Source organism: Scleropages formosus, chromosome 3 (assembly GCF_900964775.1).
Source record: "Scleropages formosus chromosome 3, fSclFor1.1, whole genome shotgun sequence".
In the NCBI taxonomy this organism is placed as follows: domain Eukaryota; kingdom Metazoa; phylum Chordata; class Actinopteri; order Osteoglossiformes; family Osteoglossidae; genus Scleropages; species Scleropages formosus.
The window spans coordinates 23511082-23531677 of NC_041808.1; the positions used below are offsets into that span (position 1 = coordinate 23511082).

Genomic DNA, 20596 nt, shown 5'->3' on the forward strand with positions numbered 1-20596 from the left:
AAAAATTTAAGTAAATCCGCCAGACAAAATAAAACAATTTAAAAATCTAGCTGCCATTGAAAATTACTCAGACTTCTGTGGGGTCAACTTTGAACGTGAAGATTATTTAACTTGGAGCACCAAGCCAAGCGCAAGTATAAGACGCTGGATGTCAGAGAAGAGCTGCGTTTCGTGACCGGAGGATGCGCGTCGGCGCTCTGCTGCGTTCGTTGCAGTGCATCACGCCGTGTTCACGGTGCGTTGCTGACGAGACAAGAGCAGCACTCAGCGATATATCCCCCCCCCATAGCTCCGATACCTGAAAACTCTTCGACTGCACCAGCTGGGTGGCTTTGCTGCATACATTCTTATGGCAGGCATAGCTATATTTGTCACATCATTTCACATAAAACATTTACCTCCTTGGACAAAGGTGTCAAGCAACCAACCCAATAACAACAAGAGGAGGAAGAGGAGAAGGTCGGAGTTTGGTTTTCTGCACGCAGGTTTTGCCTTCCAATCAGCTCCAAAGCCAGGCTTGCCAGTCGGTTTCAGGTTCTCCGACTCCGGAAACTCCATTCGGAGGTTTCTCTTTGCTCTCGAGCAAACGGAAAATCAGAAAGACACGGTTTAAAGTCAGAGGGCTGCTACGGCGGCTCTATAAATGCACACGAACGCGACCGCAACCGTCACCCTGAAAGAAGAACGAATCCACGGCGAACCCGGACCTCTAGACGCGGCCACACGCTGTCCGTCGCTCACGGTCGGCCCCTCGGAAGAAGCGCGCCGCAGCGTCTCAGACAAACCGTGTCCGCAAGACGCTGGAAAGGGAGTTGGACAACGAAGCCACGGTACAAGTGACCCCACAGCGTTCCGGTCTCCGTGTGAAACGGCTGTTTGTGCGACCCATGCGAGCACCAAGGCGGCCAGGAGCTGCAGCGGGTCCCTCGCCCAGGAAACAGTGCGTTTCTTTGTGCGCTTGCCGCTGGCCTCGGGTGCTAACTGGGCACGGACAACATCCGCAGGAGCTGACCGGGTCCTCGTGTCCTCTAAGCCTCTGCAGAGAAATCGCTGTCCGACAGCGATTCTTAGAGACGCGGATGAGGAGCAGCAGGGGATGGAAAGAGGTCCGAACCCCCATCTCCACTTCATTATCCTCAGGCTCCTGACACCAGCGCTTAGAAAGGGGTTCATAAAACTGTCAGAGCTCATTCCTCACGACAAAATGTTTTTACTTTTCTGCTTAGTGCTTCAGCAATAGCGAACTTGATTGCGTGTAATGCTTTTGAAATAGGAAGAGCCAGCTTTAAATAAACATATCGATCCAAAGCCGATCTCCCTCGGGGTTTATGACTGTTGGCGAAGCTAAACGCCACAATAGTTAAAAGAATAGGTAGCAAAGAGATGCATGTGTCCCCGTGATAAATCTTTAGAAGCATTCTTTGCCCAGACGGAGGCTTGGACGAGGCCCAGACACTGGAAGAGAGGTCACCGGTGGGGAAGGAACGGATTTTATTTTACGGTCCGTATTTAATCTCCTCCGGTGGAGCTCTTATCCAAAGTAAGTAAAGTGTGACCTGCCTGTGTAGGTGGGTGTTTTTGCAGGAGGGGCTCAGGCGTGCTGTGTGGAGGGGCACCGCTGAAGGAACTCGACCTGATCACCTACTGGCCTCCAGCACCGCGCCCCAGGGATGGGCAGGAAAGTGATGGAGGCAGAGGGCAGCGCCTGAACACGCGGATACGAGCTCCATTCGCGCGCTCGCCGAAGAGCGTCGTGTTCCACAAGCCGGGAGGAGGGGACGCCGGACATCTGGTCCGAAGCGAGGGGTCGCCGGGGTCACGCTGCGGCGCTGTCCGAACACGCCTAATGAAAAACACGGTGTCCGCGTAGCGTTCGCTCCGTTACTATGGCACCTGCCTTAACAGCACGTCCCCGGACCAGATGGCGCGCGTAACCCTGCAGGCCTCGAATCATTACGTCCGAACTGCCGAAGAGCGGCACGGAGCTGCAGGGCAGCAGCCGAGCTTCACTAAAACAACAAATAAGCTACAGTAATGGGGTAGCAAGTGCCCCGCCCACTCGCCGTTCCCCACCTGTCAGCACCGTCATTAAACATACAGCAGTCAGTTGCTCAGCCGGTGCTTTAATCCCACGCTCTTTACATAGGTAGAGCAGCGGTCCGGGACTTGAACCAGCAACCGGTAAAGCGCACGAGAGGTTCTTTCACTGCCGAGCCACCCGGCGCCCTGCGTACAAGCTTAACGCTACTTGCGTGACTGCTTCACGGTACAAAGTACGCAGTGTTGAAGTCTCCCAGACTCGGGAACGTGGATGTTTATAGGCGATCTTTGCGAAAAACGGCCGGCAACGTGACCGCTGCATCCGCGCTCGAGCGGGGGGGGCGAGACGGGGACGAGAGCGCGTCACCAGGCGACGGGCTAGGAATGCCGGGCTGACAGATCCTTTTTTATTAGAGCACCATTCAGCTGCAGAGGCCTGACCTTCACTTCCAGAGGCCCTCGTGAGTCACGCCTTTCCAAAGGACATAAAACCGTGTGACGACAGCGTTCCCAAGCTGCACAAAGGAGCTGCTGTATGTGCCTAGTATCACACGAGATGGCTGAATATTTCGTATTAAACACATTTCATCTTCCAGCACGTATTCGAGTGGATGTTTAAATGCGCGGTTTCCGAAAGGTAATTAAGGATGGGGGCTCCTTTCCTCAGGGACTCGGGGTCTGCTGCTGCTGCTGTTGCTGCTTGATCCTCCTCCTCCGCTAATTGCTAATTAAACTAATTATTATTTGGATAGAAGGTCACCTTTTCTACTGTTCCAGATATAATCAATTGCTAACGGAATGGAGGTCTAAAAGACGGCAGCTCTTCTCCAGCCGCACCTTCGCCTCGGCTGCCATTGCAGCGCCAGGAATACACGAGAGTGGAGAACAAGCGGACCACAGGATGGGGGCCGAAAGCGTGACGGTGATGATCAATGGTACTCAATAAATCTAGTCCAACAATTACATCTCAGGGCAGCTTAGTGGTAAAGCGAGTTCACGCGGAGGCTTGAATCTGCACGGAGCTTGCGTGTTCTTCCCGCGTTCGTGTGGATTTTCTCCCACAGCGCTAAGACGCGTTTCGGGTGAACCGGTCGAAGATGAATCTAAGCCTGTGTGTGTGTGGGTGTGTGTAACGAACGTGTGTCCTGTCCAGGGTGTATCCCGTCTTATGAAGTCTGCTTCTGGGAAAGGCTCTGGACCACTGTGACCCTTCAGTGGACCGCAGGTTATGGGTTTTGCATGAAGAAACAAACGAGCAAAAGACGTACTGACATTTATGCCCTTTGTCCACTGTACAAAATCTTGCCGTTGCCAGTGAATTGTCAGCTTGACGGGGCTTCAGCAGAAGTGCCTACATACAGCGCAGGGGCCACTGGTCTCCATCCTTCACTTACACGTTCACAAGATGGAGCTGTTGGGGTCTTGCACCTCTACACAGGGATCTAGTCAGACAGCTGGAGCACGGTGCGGCTCGAACCCCTGCAGCAGAAAGTAAACGATGGTCTCGCTGCCACTCGGACGTTGGCGCATCCAGCCGGAGCTCCTACGTCCACTTGAGTGCAGGTGGGAGCTCTGGGGGGGTCACAATTATTGTACCTGTGCTCCACCTTGCAGGATGGATGTGACACACAAACACACATCGTCAGCTGCTCAGGTTCGAAAGCGGTCAGCTGTAGCCTATTTGACCGAAAATAGTGCTTAGCTAACATTTAATATTGTTCAATATGTAAAAAATTATGAAATGACGACGATACGTGAAATTATCAACAACTCGGGTTCTTAAAAGAATCTCTTCCGGAATTGCTTAAGTACCATCTCTCACATATTTAAGATCAGTTTTGGGCTCTGGGCTGACAGAACGTTCCCGGTTTTAACAAAAGTTAGAATTCCGAAAAGAACAAATTGATTTTGCCGCCCATCTGCACATTTTTTTCCCTAGTAAAACACCTGAAGGCACTGTTAATCAAGTGAAAATGCAGGCAAAAAACAAAAAATTAAACCTTGGGAAAGAAAAACAATACGCTTTATGTCAGCAATCGATTCAGATTTTCAGAAGGCTCTTGGAAATGCTGTTTATGTGAATTGCATCTGATAATAAAGATATATTGTTTATTCATTCGCACCCTGGTGCATTAAATTAAATTTACTTCAGTCTCTTCCACCATGTTTTCGAAGCTAGAATAGTGACAAATTAAAGTGGAATTAATTAAAATGTTTAATTAAAAATATTATATAATTAATTTGCCCAAAAGCACAGAACTTTTTTGGATGATTTAATTACATTATTAAAGGTTTGCTGAGCCTTATGCATAATAATCATCTGTGTCCAAAAGGGACTCGGAAAAAAAATATATTGGTGGTTTTTAGAATATTCTCCAGTCCTGCTTTAGGCACCAGGGGTCCTGGTGAGGCTCTGAGCTGCAAAGCACACCTGTTTGTGTGGGCATCATGTCCAGCGGCACAGCGTAGTGCCCCCCTCCGACAGCTCAGCCACACGTCACATGAAGAACGAGCTGCAGCGTGGAGCTCAAAGGCCCCGACAGTCAGTCACGAACCCGTCTCCACCCGGCGCCTTCCGCCAAGCGGTTTGCCGAACTCCGGCGAGCCTCCCTTCTCTTCGGAAGCTCATTTCAGACACTCGGAGGCTCATCCTTCAGGTCCTGCCGACTTTGACGGAGAGACGCAGCGGGCTCCTCACAGGAGCGTTTGGTGGAGAAGCGCCCCTTCTTGGCCGGGGGAGACGGAGGAAGACAGCGGAGGCCCCGGCCAAGTTAAAACGGAAGCGAGCGCGTTCCCGCTCTCGGCATCGCACCGTTCACCAAACGCAGCCGAAGGAAAAGCAACACGTCCAGATGGGAGACGAGCCGATTTCAGTTCGGGGGCGAATGATTGACTGAATGAACGAAGGCATGAATGGAGGAGGCCGAATAAAGAACGAGGCCGACGCAGCAAACGGACACGTTTCACACCTCTCCCTTAATTTGAAATTATGCAAGCATCAGTATAGAATAATTAGAGCTCTGGGCATGAATTACAAAGTTTTACTTGCTAATCTGCCAGCAAATACTGTAGTAACTCAGAAAAAACTTCAACCAAGTGCAGGTTCCCCCCCCTTACCAGAAAACAGAGGTGCAAAAAAAAAAAGTAACTCGGTTGACATTTTCGTCGTGACAACGGGTAAATCTTTCAAGATAATGACACGGGGTAAAAAATGAAGTGACATGCAGTGTCTTATTAGGACTGAGAAACGGCCTGGGGAGAAGGAGCTGCCGCAGCCCACAGCACTCAGCTCGAGCTCCAATTATGGCGACAGAGCAAAAAATAACCGTTAATGTAAAAACGCGACGGAGGGGGGAGGATGAGGGAAGGGGGGGGGGGGGGGGAGAAAACGTCTCTCCGCGAAGGCCACAGACAGATCTCATTTCCGAAAACGAAAATGCCGGTTCTCCCGGAAAAACATGGATAATTTATCTGTAAAAATCATGCGTTGAAAGTTTGCGGGCAGCATCTGTTTGCTGGAGATAAAAAAAATAGCGTAAGCTAAAATAATATAAGATTAACCGCCTCCTTCAAAGTGTTGCCGATAGTATTGGCTCCTTCTGTAATATTCCATTGTGAGCACCGTATGAATTCTAAGCGTATTAATCAGATGAAGAGGAAATACTGGGGATCAGAGTTAGATGACATAATAAATGTTTAAGCATGCTTGTTAATGGTGTGATTTAATTATGAATTAACTACCCTTTATAATTTCTTAATTCTTTGCTGCTTTCATAAAGCCTTCATCAAAAGTTTTTGAAGTGGAAGAAGGAACTTGATGTAGAGATGTGCTTTTACATTGAAGTTCACATCACTAACATGACTGGGCTCTATTTCACCATGTTTACTGTGGAACGACAAGTTTTTTTTTAAATAATAATAATAAAAAAAATTAAACACCCTGCCAATAGGAATATAACAAAAGGACCTGAACAAAGAAATGCACTTATTTCTAACTTTTCTCACAGTAATACCAGAGCCACGTACTGCATTACTGCTCACTCAGTAGAAATTTAGTTATGAACTATACCGGATATAGTTGGCCAGAAGGTTAGAAATCTCAAGCCAAATGTACGAGATGTATCACTAACCTTCGTGTACGGAGCTAACATCTGCCGCACGTAGGCACGTGTGTGCTGGGGTGTAAGAATACACACACGAGAGACAAAAATGAAGATTTCACTCCAAACCGCCTGTTACTTATTTAAAACCCAATACGAAATACGCAAATCAAACCAGCCTCAGTTTAACGAGAAACGTGTTACTGGGCGATAATTCGCCCTCTCTTACGTTTTCCAAAGTGACCTGCGCACAAGACATTGTGTGCCAAAAGGAAGGTTCTCTCCGTCAGACTGTTTTCCAACAGCGGGGTTATAATTATAATTACGGAGTAGGGCAGCGAAGGGGTTTCACCGCGCTGGGAGATGCTGCTCTTTTCACTCCGCTCCACGATGCACTTTGTCTCACCGCACGCCTTCTTTCCGAGAGAACATCGTTATAAAATACGTACCGGTTATCCTAGTTTTCTTGTTTTTGAGCTCTGCAGTCCAGGTCAACACTACATTTCTCTCAGAAAACCGTCAATTTTTTTAGATTTAGTTTTTATGCTCATTTGTATCTTATTTATGATTTCTCACCGCACGAATGCTTTTGGGCTGAAGTTTCCTTTTGAGAAGGCCACTGTAGTACAGTGTGGGATTCAGTAGGGGGTATAGAATGGTATCCTTTATCATTGGTTCATTTCAACGCATGCACAGCGTTTGGGCCATTGTGACCGGTCCACCGTGTTTGTTTCTTTGTCCAGTACGGCACCGCGGAACAGGTCAGCGCATAATTCCGTAACAATCTGTTCACGTCAAAGGGAAACGCGTTCCTGCCCTGCATGTGCACTTTCTTCTCCTGTAGCCCAGTTATGTTGTCCTTCCCTTCTGGCTCCGTGTCCAACCGGCTCTTTGCGCTCTAAAGAAGAGGTGCGGGTAAATAGACGGACGCAGACGGACTTGACGGGCCGTTGACGGCCAGCGGCATCGAGCAGCATCACTCTCTTGCGCTGAAGTGACAGCCTGCCAGAAGTTAATTTCCAGCTCTCAGCAGCAGAAAGATCTCCTCTGGGCACAAGCAAAGTTTGCGCCTGCGGTACAAGAGGCAAATAGCACACAGAGACATTAAATACCGTATTTTTACACTGAAGGCACCGTGACCATAACGGAACCTGTGGTCTCCGCATAATTTACACAACAGACACTCAACTGACAAATCTTAGAAAACATCATTTCTCCCTCCTGCAAAATTAGGTTTGCTTAATTTTCGTTCATGATGTTACGTGTATTGTTTTTTAATACCCGGCAAACCGGCAGCGATACGATACAGGGATGCAGAACAAAGCTTGTTTTAACACCCCCACGTTCATATTTTTAATTTTCCGTCTGATTCTTTGGTCAAAGACCATTAAACCTCCGTTCGGAAGCCAGCTGGAAATAAGACTGGTTCACCTCTTGGGGAGCGGCTTCTATGGAACAGCTGACAGTGTAGTGGTTAGTGCTACTGGCTTTGGACCCAAAGGTTGCAGGTTCGATTCCTCCCTTTGGCTATAGTACCCTCGCACAAGGTACTTATCTTAAATTTCTCCAGTACAACCACCCAACTGTATAAATGGGTAAATAATGATAAACAGCATAAAACTGTAAGCTGCTTTAGAGGAAAGTGTTACCTTAATGAACAAATATTATAAATGTAAATCTCAGTTGAGGAGTGGTGCACTGCTCAGTGGAGAGCACTCAACTAGTGTGTTTTTAATAAACATCATAGAAAATTAAAACATGTATATTATTCAAAACATACCAAAAAACAATGAAAAGTTACAGCATTGTACGATAGAGGATTAGACAGCAAAATGTAACAGCAGCTGAGAATTGCAGCCGTGTAAATGTGTCACGCCTGGCTGCACTGAGGGACGCTCTATAAATGCTCCCAACGTTAGTGGGTCTGCCGAGCAAATAACGCGTGCGCCGACGAATCCGCTGGGCTTTATGGGTGACCACCCGCCTTCAGCGCTGCATGAAATCAGCTCCTGGCAAAACTGGGCTGTGTCAGCCTGTTTAACCGCACACTGCTAATTCAACGTGCGTGTGTGTGTGTGTGTGTGTGTGTGTCTGTATAGCAACTTTTCACCTCGCTGGCAGTATTCTTACATATATTTATTTTCCATCTCCAGACCTATCTGGGATATGGTTTGTGAAACCGCTCCAGGGCTGGTGTTCTATAACAAGCCTGGAGTCGCGGGGCCCGGAGCCCGAGCCGAGGCAGGACCCCGACACACGCCCACGGCGCTTTTCTTCCTCGGGGGGAAATGCCACAGTGAGGCACCTGAGAGCAGCAGTGCGGAGGCTCATTCAAATCTGCTCATAAAATCCTCGCCCCCAGAGCTGCTGCAGCTCCTGGATACTTTGTTTGGTGAAACCGAACTAATTGTTGACACCTAAGGCTGGTGACAACCACACACACACACACACACACACACACCCCTCCACTCTAGGGAAACCTGCTTCCCAAAAAATTGCGAATTCTAAGAAATACAGAGCAGATACTAATCTCACAGTGGTGGAACAAGACATTTGGAAAGCAGTTCATCCGTGATTGCGGTTCACCGACTACTAGTTACCCATCAGTACCGCTCAGTCAGTTGTCTTTACTTACTACAACACACGTGATCAGTGCTCTGTAAATACTAGTTATTACAACTAGTTGTGCTGCTAGCATGGGACAGCGGTCCACGTCACTGAGAGCGTCACCATACCAGCTGAAGGTTAAGAGTCCGAAAGACGTTCCCCCGACCCGAGTCACAGTTACAAGTCTGTTGAATAAATGGATTGTGGGTAATCCTGGGTTAAGAGTGGGACTTTTTTTTTTTCCCCCCCCAGGAGGAGGGCACAGTGGGTTGGACCGGGTCCTGCTCTCCAGTGGGTCTGGGGTTCGGGTCCCGCTTGGGGTGCCTTGCAACGAACTGGTGCCCCATCCTGGGTGTTTCCCCTCCCCCTTCAGCCCTTCGCCCTGTGTTGCCGGGTTAGGCTCCGGCTCCCCGCGACCCCCTATGGGACAAGCGGTTCAGACAGTGTGTGCGTGTAGGTGCGGTTTTTAGGAGGAGGAAGGAGACAAAGCCTCTCAATGTTGCCAGGTGCACAAGAGGCTTGCTGGTGTCTGCGGCACAAACGTCTGCCACTCACCTGCGTCAAGAGAAGAGACGGCCGTGTTCGGGCTGTCATGTCATAGCAGCTTCATGTCGTTCATCACGCTCCAAGCTGTGGGTGGATCCAGCACTCCCTGGTGCCTCTACGCAGCAACTGGCCCCGCTGGAGCCCGGGACACACACTACGGACTCAGACACCGACAGTGTGAGAAACATCACTGCAAATGTCATCTGTTCATAACGCTGTGCTACATGAAATATACGTTTGCATGTTGAGGACTGCAAGTTAGCACTGCAGCAAACGTGCAATTTTAGATGTCAAGATTTGCAATAAGCACCCAACTTAAGATGGGTTTCAGCAGGCTGATGTCTCAGCGGACAGCGGGAAGAATTCTGGAGTCACTCATCACAGACGATGACTCAAAGCAGCAGTTAAACATTAGCGAATCCACACTTACATCACTGAGAGAAGAGCGTGCAGGAAGGAATGCGTGGGAGAGGGGCCCGAGCGCCAGGTCTCCATGGGTCTGCTGTGTATCTTCGCTGAATGTATCGATTCTTAGACACTTCACGTATTTCTGTTCCTTCGTATTACAGGCACTCCGTGCCAGAAGCAGTGACGAGCCATGTCAACTGCTGCTGTTTTTTGTGGTGAAACAAGCATTTCCTCTTCACTTATGTGAATCAGAATAAAAGAAGAAGTGAGGACAGCTGGGACACACACTGCTACCAGGGTACCGCACCGCAATATGACGGATGCAAAGCAGGTGCCACAAGATGCCAACTGTCACACTTATCCATTGTGACAGTAACAGCTCTAAAGATAAATATGCAATGAATTGTAAGTGGAAGCAAAACAGAGTTAATACGGTACTGCGTGAATTGTTACTCACAAGCAACCCAAGGAAGAGTCACTGCAGCTCCGTCTGCAGTGCTACGTGCTCTGAGCATGCTCAAACGCGCGCGCACACACACACACACACACACACACACACACACACACACACAGGCCCTCGGAGCGTCCTTTAGGTGTGGGCCAGGTGGCTCGGCTCCTGCTGCACCTTCGCTAAGCCTGTGTGTCCTAGCAGTGCCCGGCGCAGAGCAGATGGCTCCGTCCACTGCCATAGTACCACACTGGTGCCGAACCGCAGGACTGACCCTGGACAGCAGTGATTTGACCCAGCGGTGGCGTCCGTCACAGTCTGCGGGACAAAGCGATATGAGCTGGGATGACCTCTGGGGGGTACCCTGAGAAGCATTACACTGCAAACACATCACTGAGCTTGGGGTGCAGGTAGTGTAAATAAGGAGAGGCTCCATGCCTGCAATGTGGACATGGAGACAGTGCACCCTGGGACCTGGTTTGTGGCTGCAGTGTGGTGCGCTACCCCCAACAGATGGAGCTCCCATTGTTCTGTGCCCGAAGAGTGCCCAGTACATCAAACACCTATGAGATCGACACATTCGTTTAGCAGACGGATACATGGGAAACTGTTGCAAACAAAGGAAGAACACGTAGAATGAGCAAGACTCGAACCCACAGACTGGGGGGCTTGTGAGGCACCAGTGCTACCCACTAAACCCCTGTGATGCCCATTATATGTTCCATTTGCAACTGGGGCTCTTTCTAGTACAAGAACTTGAAGAGGATTGAAGAGGCAGCACTCAGAATGAGCTCAGGCTAATTTGAATATTACTCAGTCCAAAGCTGAGGGCAAAAAGACGCCTTTCAGCAGATGTTGGACCTACTTGCGCTTGAAGGATGCAGATCGCTTGGAGAAGGGAACACAGAGGCTGTAAACAGAGTGCTGATGCCAGCGCCACCTTAAAGAGAACTGTGAGAGAAGACAGACATTGGGCAGCCTGAACCGTCCACCCCCCATCACTGCCTTTGTTCCCATTGGGGGAACCCTGTGGGATTATCCTAAACTGGGCCACCGTGACCCTGGACTCTGATAGCCTGGCGCTGCCGTGGGGAACTCTGCCCGCAGCTGAAATGCCAGGGTGCGAACAGTGCCCGCAGCAGCCTCTTTCCTCGCCAGTCAGCGGCAAGGCTGGAGCTGGGTCCATGCCCGTGATTAGCCACGCCTGGCATTCGAGAGCTCGAGGGGAGGTGCCCCCGCGTACCTCGGGGGAATGTAAATGAGTCGGAGCTCCCAAAGACATGCTGATAGCCAGTCGTCCTCCATTCCAAAGCAATCCATCAGATGTGATAGGAGGCTCTGCACTGGAGAGGAGACCCAGACACATTTTATAAAAGGGCCAATTTGATACCTTTCAGATCTGCTTCCTTGACAGCTTCTTAGAAATATTGTTCTATAATAATTCAAATAATTAAGTTGACCATGAAAGGCAACAGTCTGCTGCTCAAGGACAGAGCAGCTTAGCCCTCCAGTAAGTGGAGCAGAAACTGCAGATTGCACAGCGGTTAAAGACATGGACTATAACTTTCTTCATTGGTCCAAGGAGGCTCACCATATGAGGTTTGTGTACTGTTACACTGATTTACACATTTCTACAGCTGGGTAGTTTTTACTGCATAAATGGAGAGTAAGTACCTTGCTCAAGGGTACTACAACAGGAGCAAGGATTTGAACCTAGGGCCTTTGGGAACAAGGCAATGGCTCTACCCACTGAACCACCCAATGCCTCCAAGTGTATGAGACAGGTCTCCAAACACCAGCTCTCTTGGGGAGGCATCGCATTAAGTGGACCAGATAAAATTAACTGGCTTGCCTTGAAATTTGCACTGTCAGGTGTCCAAAGTGAAGGACCGACAGAGGTAAACATACACCCGGGCAGGTACTGTGCAACTTTAACCCTTGGAGCATCTTGATTGGAGAGGGAGAAGGTGACTCAGTGTGACAGCACACACCAGCCTACCTCACAAGGAGTTTTGAAACATGGCACTGTACTTGCTCTCTCTCACATACACACATTGCATTGTCAGTGCAATGTGTGTATGTGTGAGAGAGAGAGAAAGATGCAACAGACTAGTACCCCATCCAGGGTGTTCCTATGCTTCCTGGACAGACTCTGAACCACATTGACCTGCACTGGACAGTGGTTAAACTGACAGCCAGCATATTTATGAGCCCTCTTGCATGTTTGCTTTTTTGAAATTCCTTTCAGTTTTCTCATATTTCGAAGATCCTTGCTAATAAAGCACATACCATCACTGCTAGATCATGACCTACCCAGCTTCTAAAACTATACTAGCAACTCAGTCCTCAGCTGTGTTCATTCTTTAGAAGTAACTCGAGACACTTTGGCAGAAGTACAACCATCACCTACTTGTTTCACCAACTTTTTCAGTGGAACAGTTTCTGGTTGTAACTTTGACCACTGGGGAATTCCTTGGTCAGGACATCAGTTGCACTGGTACAGCAGAGTGTCTTGATTTGTAGCATGTGCTGAGCCTTAACATACACGCACAGACTGGGCTTAAGTCCAGCTCTCTCACAACTGACCACAGCTAAACTGGGAGGAAGAAAACGTTTCCCAGCATCCGATGACCTTTAAGGGAGCAAAACACTGTTTAAAGGGAACTTCTCGTTGCGAGAGACCACTCACCGATGCTCAGTAACAACAGTCCTCTAGTCGCTGTAGGAAGGCTGCCAGCAGGAGGCGATCTTCATACCTGCTGCACTTCAGCCACCAAGAGCAGAAGCTATTGGGATGGCCGAATGACCGTCGCTGAGCCTGGCAGAAGCACCTACAGCTCAAATGGATCTGAGCAGCAGAGGAGGTGGTAGAGAATCTGCAGCATCCACCAGGTGATCTGGTTTCCTCCCACTGTCCAAACACATATTTCCAATGGACTGATGAGACTAAATTTCCCTTAGTGTGAGTGTTCTTGGGGGTGGGGTGGGTAGGGCGCTCTGTGCTGTATTGATGGGTAGGAAGCTGTTCAGTGCACCTAACACCAAGTCTGGTAGGACAGGTGTCGGTGCTGACTAAACACTAGTTAACAGTATCAATGAACACAGATAACTGAAATACTTGAAATGGAAAACAAAAACATTTTATTGCACTTAAGAAAATAAAAATTCTAAGTGAATCAAACAATGGACACAATCCCTTTGAAGTTCTTCCTGTCTGTTAATGTCAGGCAGTTACACGAACTGTAAAAGAACCTGTAACATCTGATTTTTTCAGACCAGCTCATAAATTAAGGGGAAACAACAGGAGGAGAGCGAGTGATTGTTTAACGTTCAGTGCTACACCGCTTTCACAGTTCTGCTCAATGAGGTGCTGTTTCTGTCCCGTTCGCATCCCAGTCAGTTCACAGCACTGGCACTGTCCTGCATCTGTCCCACACCAGTCACTTTGTCTCACACTCACACACTCGCTGCACCATTGTTTTACACATGATGACACAATAAATGTATTTCACTACAGCACATTTCAACATGAATTTAGACTGGTTCTTTTTATTTCTTATTCATGCCCCCCACAATGCTCAAGTGTGTAAAATTTGTCAACGAAACAGGTGAAAAGAGCATCATCCCAAGGAATGTGTTTACAGTATGTCCCCCCCCCCCCCACACACACACACACACACACACACACACACACACACACAGCCACCTTTGCCGCAGGTAAACCCCCATTCTAACCATCCTGCTTTCAGCCTCTTAGAGGCACACTTGGCTCAAGTTTCAGTGGCTAAAAGGTAATTTCTTTTTTCAATGTTCCTTACCTTAAAAAGTCCAAACTAGAGTAGATTTGAAAATTTAGTCTGGGACTAAAACGTCACAGCAATTCATTTTAAAAAAAAAAAAAAAAAAAAAAAAAAAAAGTTCCACCTTTTCCATTCTTTTTAGCAGCATAAATCCAGTTTGCCCACTGGGAACGCAGCACTAGGATGGAGCTCAGTTCCCACCCGTGTTTGGGGACCCCCTGCAGAGCACCGCCAGAGCACCGCTACCCATAGAGCCATGCTCTCGGGACAGAGGGAATCAACCCGATTCCCCACAGAGAAGAGCCAAAACTGGACTGGGAACTTGAACAAAAACACAGAGCGAGCGGACAGACAAGAGAGACGGGTTAATACTGTGACTGCTTGTGGCCATCTGCAGAGCTCACGGAGGCAGAGTAAAGTTTCACAGTATGCATTTCTATATGTAGCATTCAAACCAGGAAACAAAAGACAAATAAAAAAAATGAAGACAGACAAAAAGGTGTGAGGCAGTTGCTCCCTGGTTTGAAACTATGGGATTATTGGCCTTGTCTTGTAGTACTTTCCCGCAGGAACTAGCTTTAGTCCGTCGTAAAACATTCTACTTTTTTTATACACTATTTACCGTTTCATGACAATCCTTTTCAACATATTTATTCAACAAGTGACTCCATTAAGCGGTGGGCTTGTTCACGAGCTCATCCTGAAGGCTGGTCCAGGCACGAACAGACAAAGCCACTCTACGCTCCCTGACCGAGTAACTGAGGAGCTCCCACGGCCAGCTGTGCCCCCCTGCTGGGGGTGGGGTGGGGGCAGCATGGGGCGTTCCGTCACCCCCCCGCCGCCCACCCCCTGGCTTTCATTTCATGTCCACGTCGAAGTCCAGCACAAGCAGCTTGGTTTCCTCTGTCCCATTGCGGCTGCCCACAGCACACACCAACTTTGTGTTAGAGGCACGAATCCGCCACACGACGCCGCCACTCCCACCGCTTTCCAGTGTCACCAGGTTGCGGATGAATTCGCCTGTCTTCAGGTCCCACAGCTTGACGGTGCCATCGTCCGAGCTGGTGATGACGAAGTTCTTGTTGAACTGCAGGCATGTCACAGCACTCTGGTGTTTATGGGGACCTGCAAGAGGGAAACCAGGACATGTTGAGGGGGGCGCGCGCACACACACACACTCCAGCACTGATAGAAATGGACTGCTACAGACATCATTTAAGTGATTTAATACTGTACACTGGAGCTTGAGAGATAAGCACCATCAGTATTCATTGGTATGAAACATGATGAAATGTACAGTAACAAGTATGAAAAAGAAAATGCCCCCTAACTTTAACCTGAGAGAGGTAATAAAAGTTAGCTGTGTGAATACAGGCACACCTGATTTTTAGCATCCCATTTAATTACAATGCCACTCATTGGTCTTTATGCTAGAAACGTAACCAATAAAGCAAAATGATGGTCAGTGCACACTTAGCGGTAAGAAAAACTTCACTTCATTCCAACTATGGGGCCATGCATACTTGAATAAAATCCACTAATACTGGCTAAACGTGGCTCTTGCCATTATTCTGCAAATGCACCGAAGACACGTTTTGAGAAATTCATTGTAACAGCAAAGTAATGTAAAATTAATGTTCAAGATGACACAAAGTGTGAAAAGCGTTGTGCTCCAGACCCCCCCGCCCCCATGAGTGATGCACGATTCACAGGATCCTCATTCAGCAGAACAACCACACGAATTACTGCCAAACGCAGCACACACCCGCATACAAACGCACACACAAACAGTCGAGGATTCTTTTGGTTAACATAATCTGACAGGACAACAATTTCCATTTCAATGAGTAAATCGCTTGTCAGAGATTAATCTCTTTAGCATTCAGCATTTCCCTGCTTGTAATTGCCATGGAGAACTTAAGTCAAAAATCCTCTTCCATCACTTCTAATATTCATTTCTATGGTCGGAATAGAGGATCAGGCAGATTTGCAAAATTTGCATCTTTTTGACACCACAAACTCACTTAAACTGTACTGAGGGACAGCAACTCAATAGTGAGAATCTGCTGAGGCGTCCCAGACAAATGAAAGGTGGGGGTCTCATCTTATTCGTTGCTGTCCGGCACACGAACACCACCCATGCCTCACTAACACTCCTCCACTGTTGTGGTGAGTCAGTGCCCCCCTACAGTGGCCACAGAGCTCTTCCCCAGAAGCAGTAAAAAGACTCCTGTTAAGGAGACTATATGAATAGCAGCTGCTCTGTCAGCCAAATTCATTTAAGGCTCCTCCTTCCTATGAAAAAAATACATGGTCTTATAAAAGTTTGACTGGAACGTGGAGTGAACGATGTCTGAAATGTATTCCCCTCCCCAAAATGTTGCAAATTCTTCATACCTCCTTCTCTCACTCTCTCTCATGGCTGTGTGTGTAAAGAAGTGTCATACGTAGCTCCAACCACCAATACTTGAGTCAATCTGCCTTTCCAAGTGCGTCACGTAAATAGTGCAGGGCAAGCAACGCACAGGTGAGTTATACAACAGCTGATATACAACTAAGGTGACAAATGCACTCAATCATCACCCAACCATTTTCAATAACCATGCCTGGAGCAGGATCCTGTTGGTCCGAAGCATATCTCGGAATCATAGGGCAGGATGCAGGGTACACCCTGGACACACACAAAACACACTACAGGACACTACTATTTCGTTCTAGTCTGAAATAATTTGGTTTTTAGAATCATTTCAGATATGTTAGACAATGATAGTGTAAAAATTAAAAAAATAAATCCTTTCACCTGTGAGCCCAGTGTGACCCCATATAGGTGACCCAGCTTTGCTTGTGACACTTAAGTGAGATCAGGTCACCTGAGCTCCAGTTCTTGCTAATCTGAAAGACTAAAACAATAACTATACTTCCCTCACAAGGGACATTGTCCCTCTCTACATCTTACCTTGCAGCGTCTGCAGGCACTGGCCCGTCTTGATGTCCCAGATCTTGACAGTGGAGTCAGCATTGCCGGACACCAGAGTGTTGTCTTTGAGCTCCATCCCACTGGTGAGTGACTGGTGGCCCGTCAGCGTATGGATGCAGTTCCCTGTGTCCACGTCCCACACACGGATCGACGTGTCCAGTGACCCGCTAACCACGTGCACGCCATCAAACTGTGGGGATGGAGGAACATTTTGGGGCTGCTGAAAGTGCCAAAAGGAAGTACTTGGGACAGGTGGCCATGGAGGTCCAGGTGGTTGTTCTTTCATCGCACCACTAACACACATCACACTCACCTCACCGCCACAACTGAACCAACTTTACTGCCTACAAATTCTTAGAGAACAGAAGGTCCACCTGGATTTGCAGAATAACTCAGAGCTGAACAAGTCACTGTTAAACTGGGTATCAGTCTGGGAGGAGAACATACACTTACAGAACATACGCCAAGTGCCCCGTGTGTTCATTTCCCTGTGATGTTGTAACATCTAAGGAGAGTTTCTCACCCTCCATTTGAACAGTAGTCAAATTCTGTTTCCACAGAGGTACTGTTAGTCCTTATATGATGCAATGGGTTTGTTGAAAATATTCCGCAAGGGGACACTTAAGTATTTACTTTATTTACAAGTTAAAAAACCCTATAAACTCATCCATAAATTTCATCAAGGTAAATGCTATTTTAAGAAAAAGGAGGAAAAACTAACACTGAGAGACAGCTGGTAGCGTAGTGGTGAGAACAGCTGAATTTGGACTCAAAGGTTGCAGGTTCGACACCCACCTCCAGCTGATGCACCCTTTAGCAAGATTACCACCCTAAAAAAGATTACCTCCAGTAACATTACTCAGCTGTATAAATGGGTAAATTACTGTAAGTTGCTTTGGAGAAAGGCATTACTGAAATGAATAAATGTAATACTATTTCATCAATTTCACCTTGGTGGCAAAGTTCCATATCTATAAGAGTAAACTGTACAAGACTCATTTTAAGTATTTCAGAATGACACCCATATGCATGTGTGTATCACTATCAGATTAATCCTCCAGTAACTAAAGCTCTACAATCTTGTGCCCCCATTTCAAGCTTTTTGTGTTATTGTTCCCCCCCGGCATTCCTGTTGCTCTCTGAATTGTAACCTTACTATTGAGAAAAATGGTCAGTAGCAGTGTGAATGGTGAGGTTCACCTGCACACATCGGGTTCACTGGGATTCCGTAGCCCTGGATGAACAGGAACTGGACTGCAGACGTGAGATACCTAGCTGAAAAAGCGCCACCTTGTCACTCACCTGGAGCGAGTACACCCTGTTGGTATGTCCCTGAAGCGTGTGTAGGCAGGTCTCTGTTTCAGGGTCCCACACCTTCACCATGAAGTCGTAGGCACCGCTGACCACCCGGCGGCCGTCATACTGGACGCAACGCACAGCCGCCACATGGCCCATGAGGACATGCAGACACTGGCCCGACTCAATGTCCCACACCCTCAGCGTGGCATCCCGAGAGCCGCTCACCACCCTGACAAGCAGGTCATGTTAAACACCACCGTAAGGCCAACCAAATGATACCAATCCTGAACGATGAGGCAAACACCTTATGCAACAGGTAAAAAGTGATGGCTTATTACAGTGACATGCTCACCTTTTCTCGTGGAGATGCATGCAGCGCACTGTGGACGTGTGGCCGTATAGCGTATGAATGCACTCGCCTGTCTCAGCATTCCACACCTTGAGCGTACGGTCTGTGGAGCCGCTGATGACCACGTTATCCCTCATCTGGGAGGACCAGACGCCTCCTGTGTGACCCACCAGTGTCCGCAGGCACTGTAGGGAGGACAGTGAAGGAGCCGCAGGGTTCCGTGATTATCTCCTCAAGGTCCTGCAGGTATCACACCTGAGCCAGGGTCACGCTACTCAATGCATTGGCACAAGTACCAAAACGGTCACATTCCACTAAAACATGGCGCGTCGGACTCAGTCTGAGTATTTAACATTCCTGTGGCCAAAAATTGAGCAATGGATGCATCATAGCTCCTGATTCCTTTCCCCACAACTAAATTAAAAATAATAAAAATGGGCCTGATTTTGACTGAAAGAATTCTTAAAATCTAATTTTGGAAGGATAATTGGGCATTTGCTACATTGGGGAAATATTTAATAGATACATTTAATGACTATAATAGCTTGATAATGGCAACCCATTTTGCAAGAACAAAATTGTCCCAATAAATCTGCATGAGTCGCGCTCATCTTGAGGGCTAACAGAGTGGCTGCTCTGTCCACAGAGCACCAAGAGACACCAGTGTCCCTCAGGCCTCCCCGTTATTAATCTGACACTCTTCTCCAGAGCTGCTTACAGCAATTCACCCATTTATAAAGCAGAGTAATTTTTATTGTATCAGTCCAGAATAAGTACCTTGATAAAGGGTACTACAGAAGCTTTCCAGTGCCAGGCAGCAGCTCTAACCACTATGCCACCTGCTGGCCCTTTGTATACAACTATAAGCAGTTCATTCACTTCCCCACACAGATTCTATTCAATCAGATTTACAGAAAAGCCTATTACCAAAAGGCTTTGTTAAGTGGAATACTGAGGGCAGGATCACGACGAAGAGGGATATTTTGTTTATCACTACTCTGCTGGAAACTGACACAGATAAACTGACCCAGTTGGAAGTGTAACCAGCTGCTCGAACAGACAAAAATGTACAGGCAAAGGGCCCCATTACATTGCACATAGTAACAGTACATATGCTGTATATGAGGTATGCAGCAGTCCCATCAGAGCACATGTAAATATGCAATGCAACTGCGCATTAGGAGGTGCAAGAATAGTCTGGATGTTCTTGTACCATATAGTACAAGCAGTACAAGAGACTAAGTGAAATGTGGCAGGTGTGTATTGATGGGATGATGCAGGGCACACCAAGCAGAGTGAATATGGTGTCACAGGACTCCGTGATGAGGGTGTGTTTAGGAGCGCCAGCGAGAGGTGCTGCAAGTAAAACCACACGCACACATACCAGCCTTTTTATACAAATTAATAGGTAATTAGAAATAACAGCCAAGTCCTTTTCCAAATGACATGCAGTACACACTAATGAGGAATGGTTATGGCTGCTTTCTGCTGCAGGATTCAGCTGTTACTCTGAAATTGACACTTTTACGGAAGAAAAGGCAAAGGGTGGATTTCCAACACAGTGCCAAGGGGGAAATCACACTTTGCAGAAACCTACAGAACTGCGATTAACAGAGAAATTGGTGAAACTGACTCAAACATTTCACAGTTCTGAACAGTTTGAAACAAAACATTGTGGCAAATGCACTGCTGGAGCAACGTCTGGTTTCCCAGGATACGGTAAACACTGAGGAAACTGGGAGGGACGCTTACACACCTGTCATTCCACAAACATTACAAAGAACTGCAGAAACTCATACACTGAGTGCCACTCCAGGTGCGAACAGCTCTCCCTTCGCTTTTCATGGTGGTGCCAAATTATTTGAAGCATATTAAAAACAAATGAAAGATGAAACAAAGAAGCTGGATAAGAAGAAAAAACAAGTGTGGGGAAGCAAAACTGAAGAACGAGAAGCACTTTGGGAGAAGCATGCCGGTGCCTCAGTAAAGAGCCCCGAGGCAGTCAGAAACCGCTGTCCCGCC

General features: G+C 47.7%; 1 protein-coding gene across 3 annotated transcripts in view; it reads right to left on the reverse strand.

Annotated features, from left to right (window-relative positions):
* Window positions 1-13804: 13804 nt before the first annotated feature.
* Window positions 13805-20596, reverse strand: part of LOC108936717 (F-box/WD repeat-containing protein 7-like) — an 85816-nt gene continuing 79024 nt past the window's right edge. For 2 of the 3 annotated variants that reach the window (XM_029250510.1, XM_018756255.2), the window contains 4 exons: window positions 18578-18759; window positions 18229-18454; window positions 16906-17116; window positions 14806-15074 (listed from right to left, as the gene is read on the reverse strand). In XM_029250510.1, the coding sequence (XP_029106343.1) occupies window positions 14806-15074; window positions 16906-17116; window positions 18229-18454; window positions 18578-18759 (888 nt within the window). Of the gene's footprint in view, window positions 15075-16905; window positions 17117-18228; window positions 18455-18577; window positions 18760-20596 lie in introns of all 3 variants that reach the window. The other variant, XM_029250511.1, reaches the window with a different exon arrangement.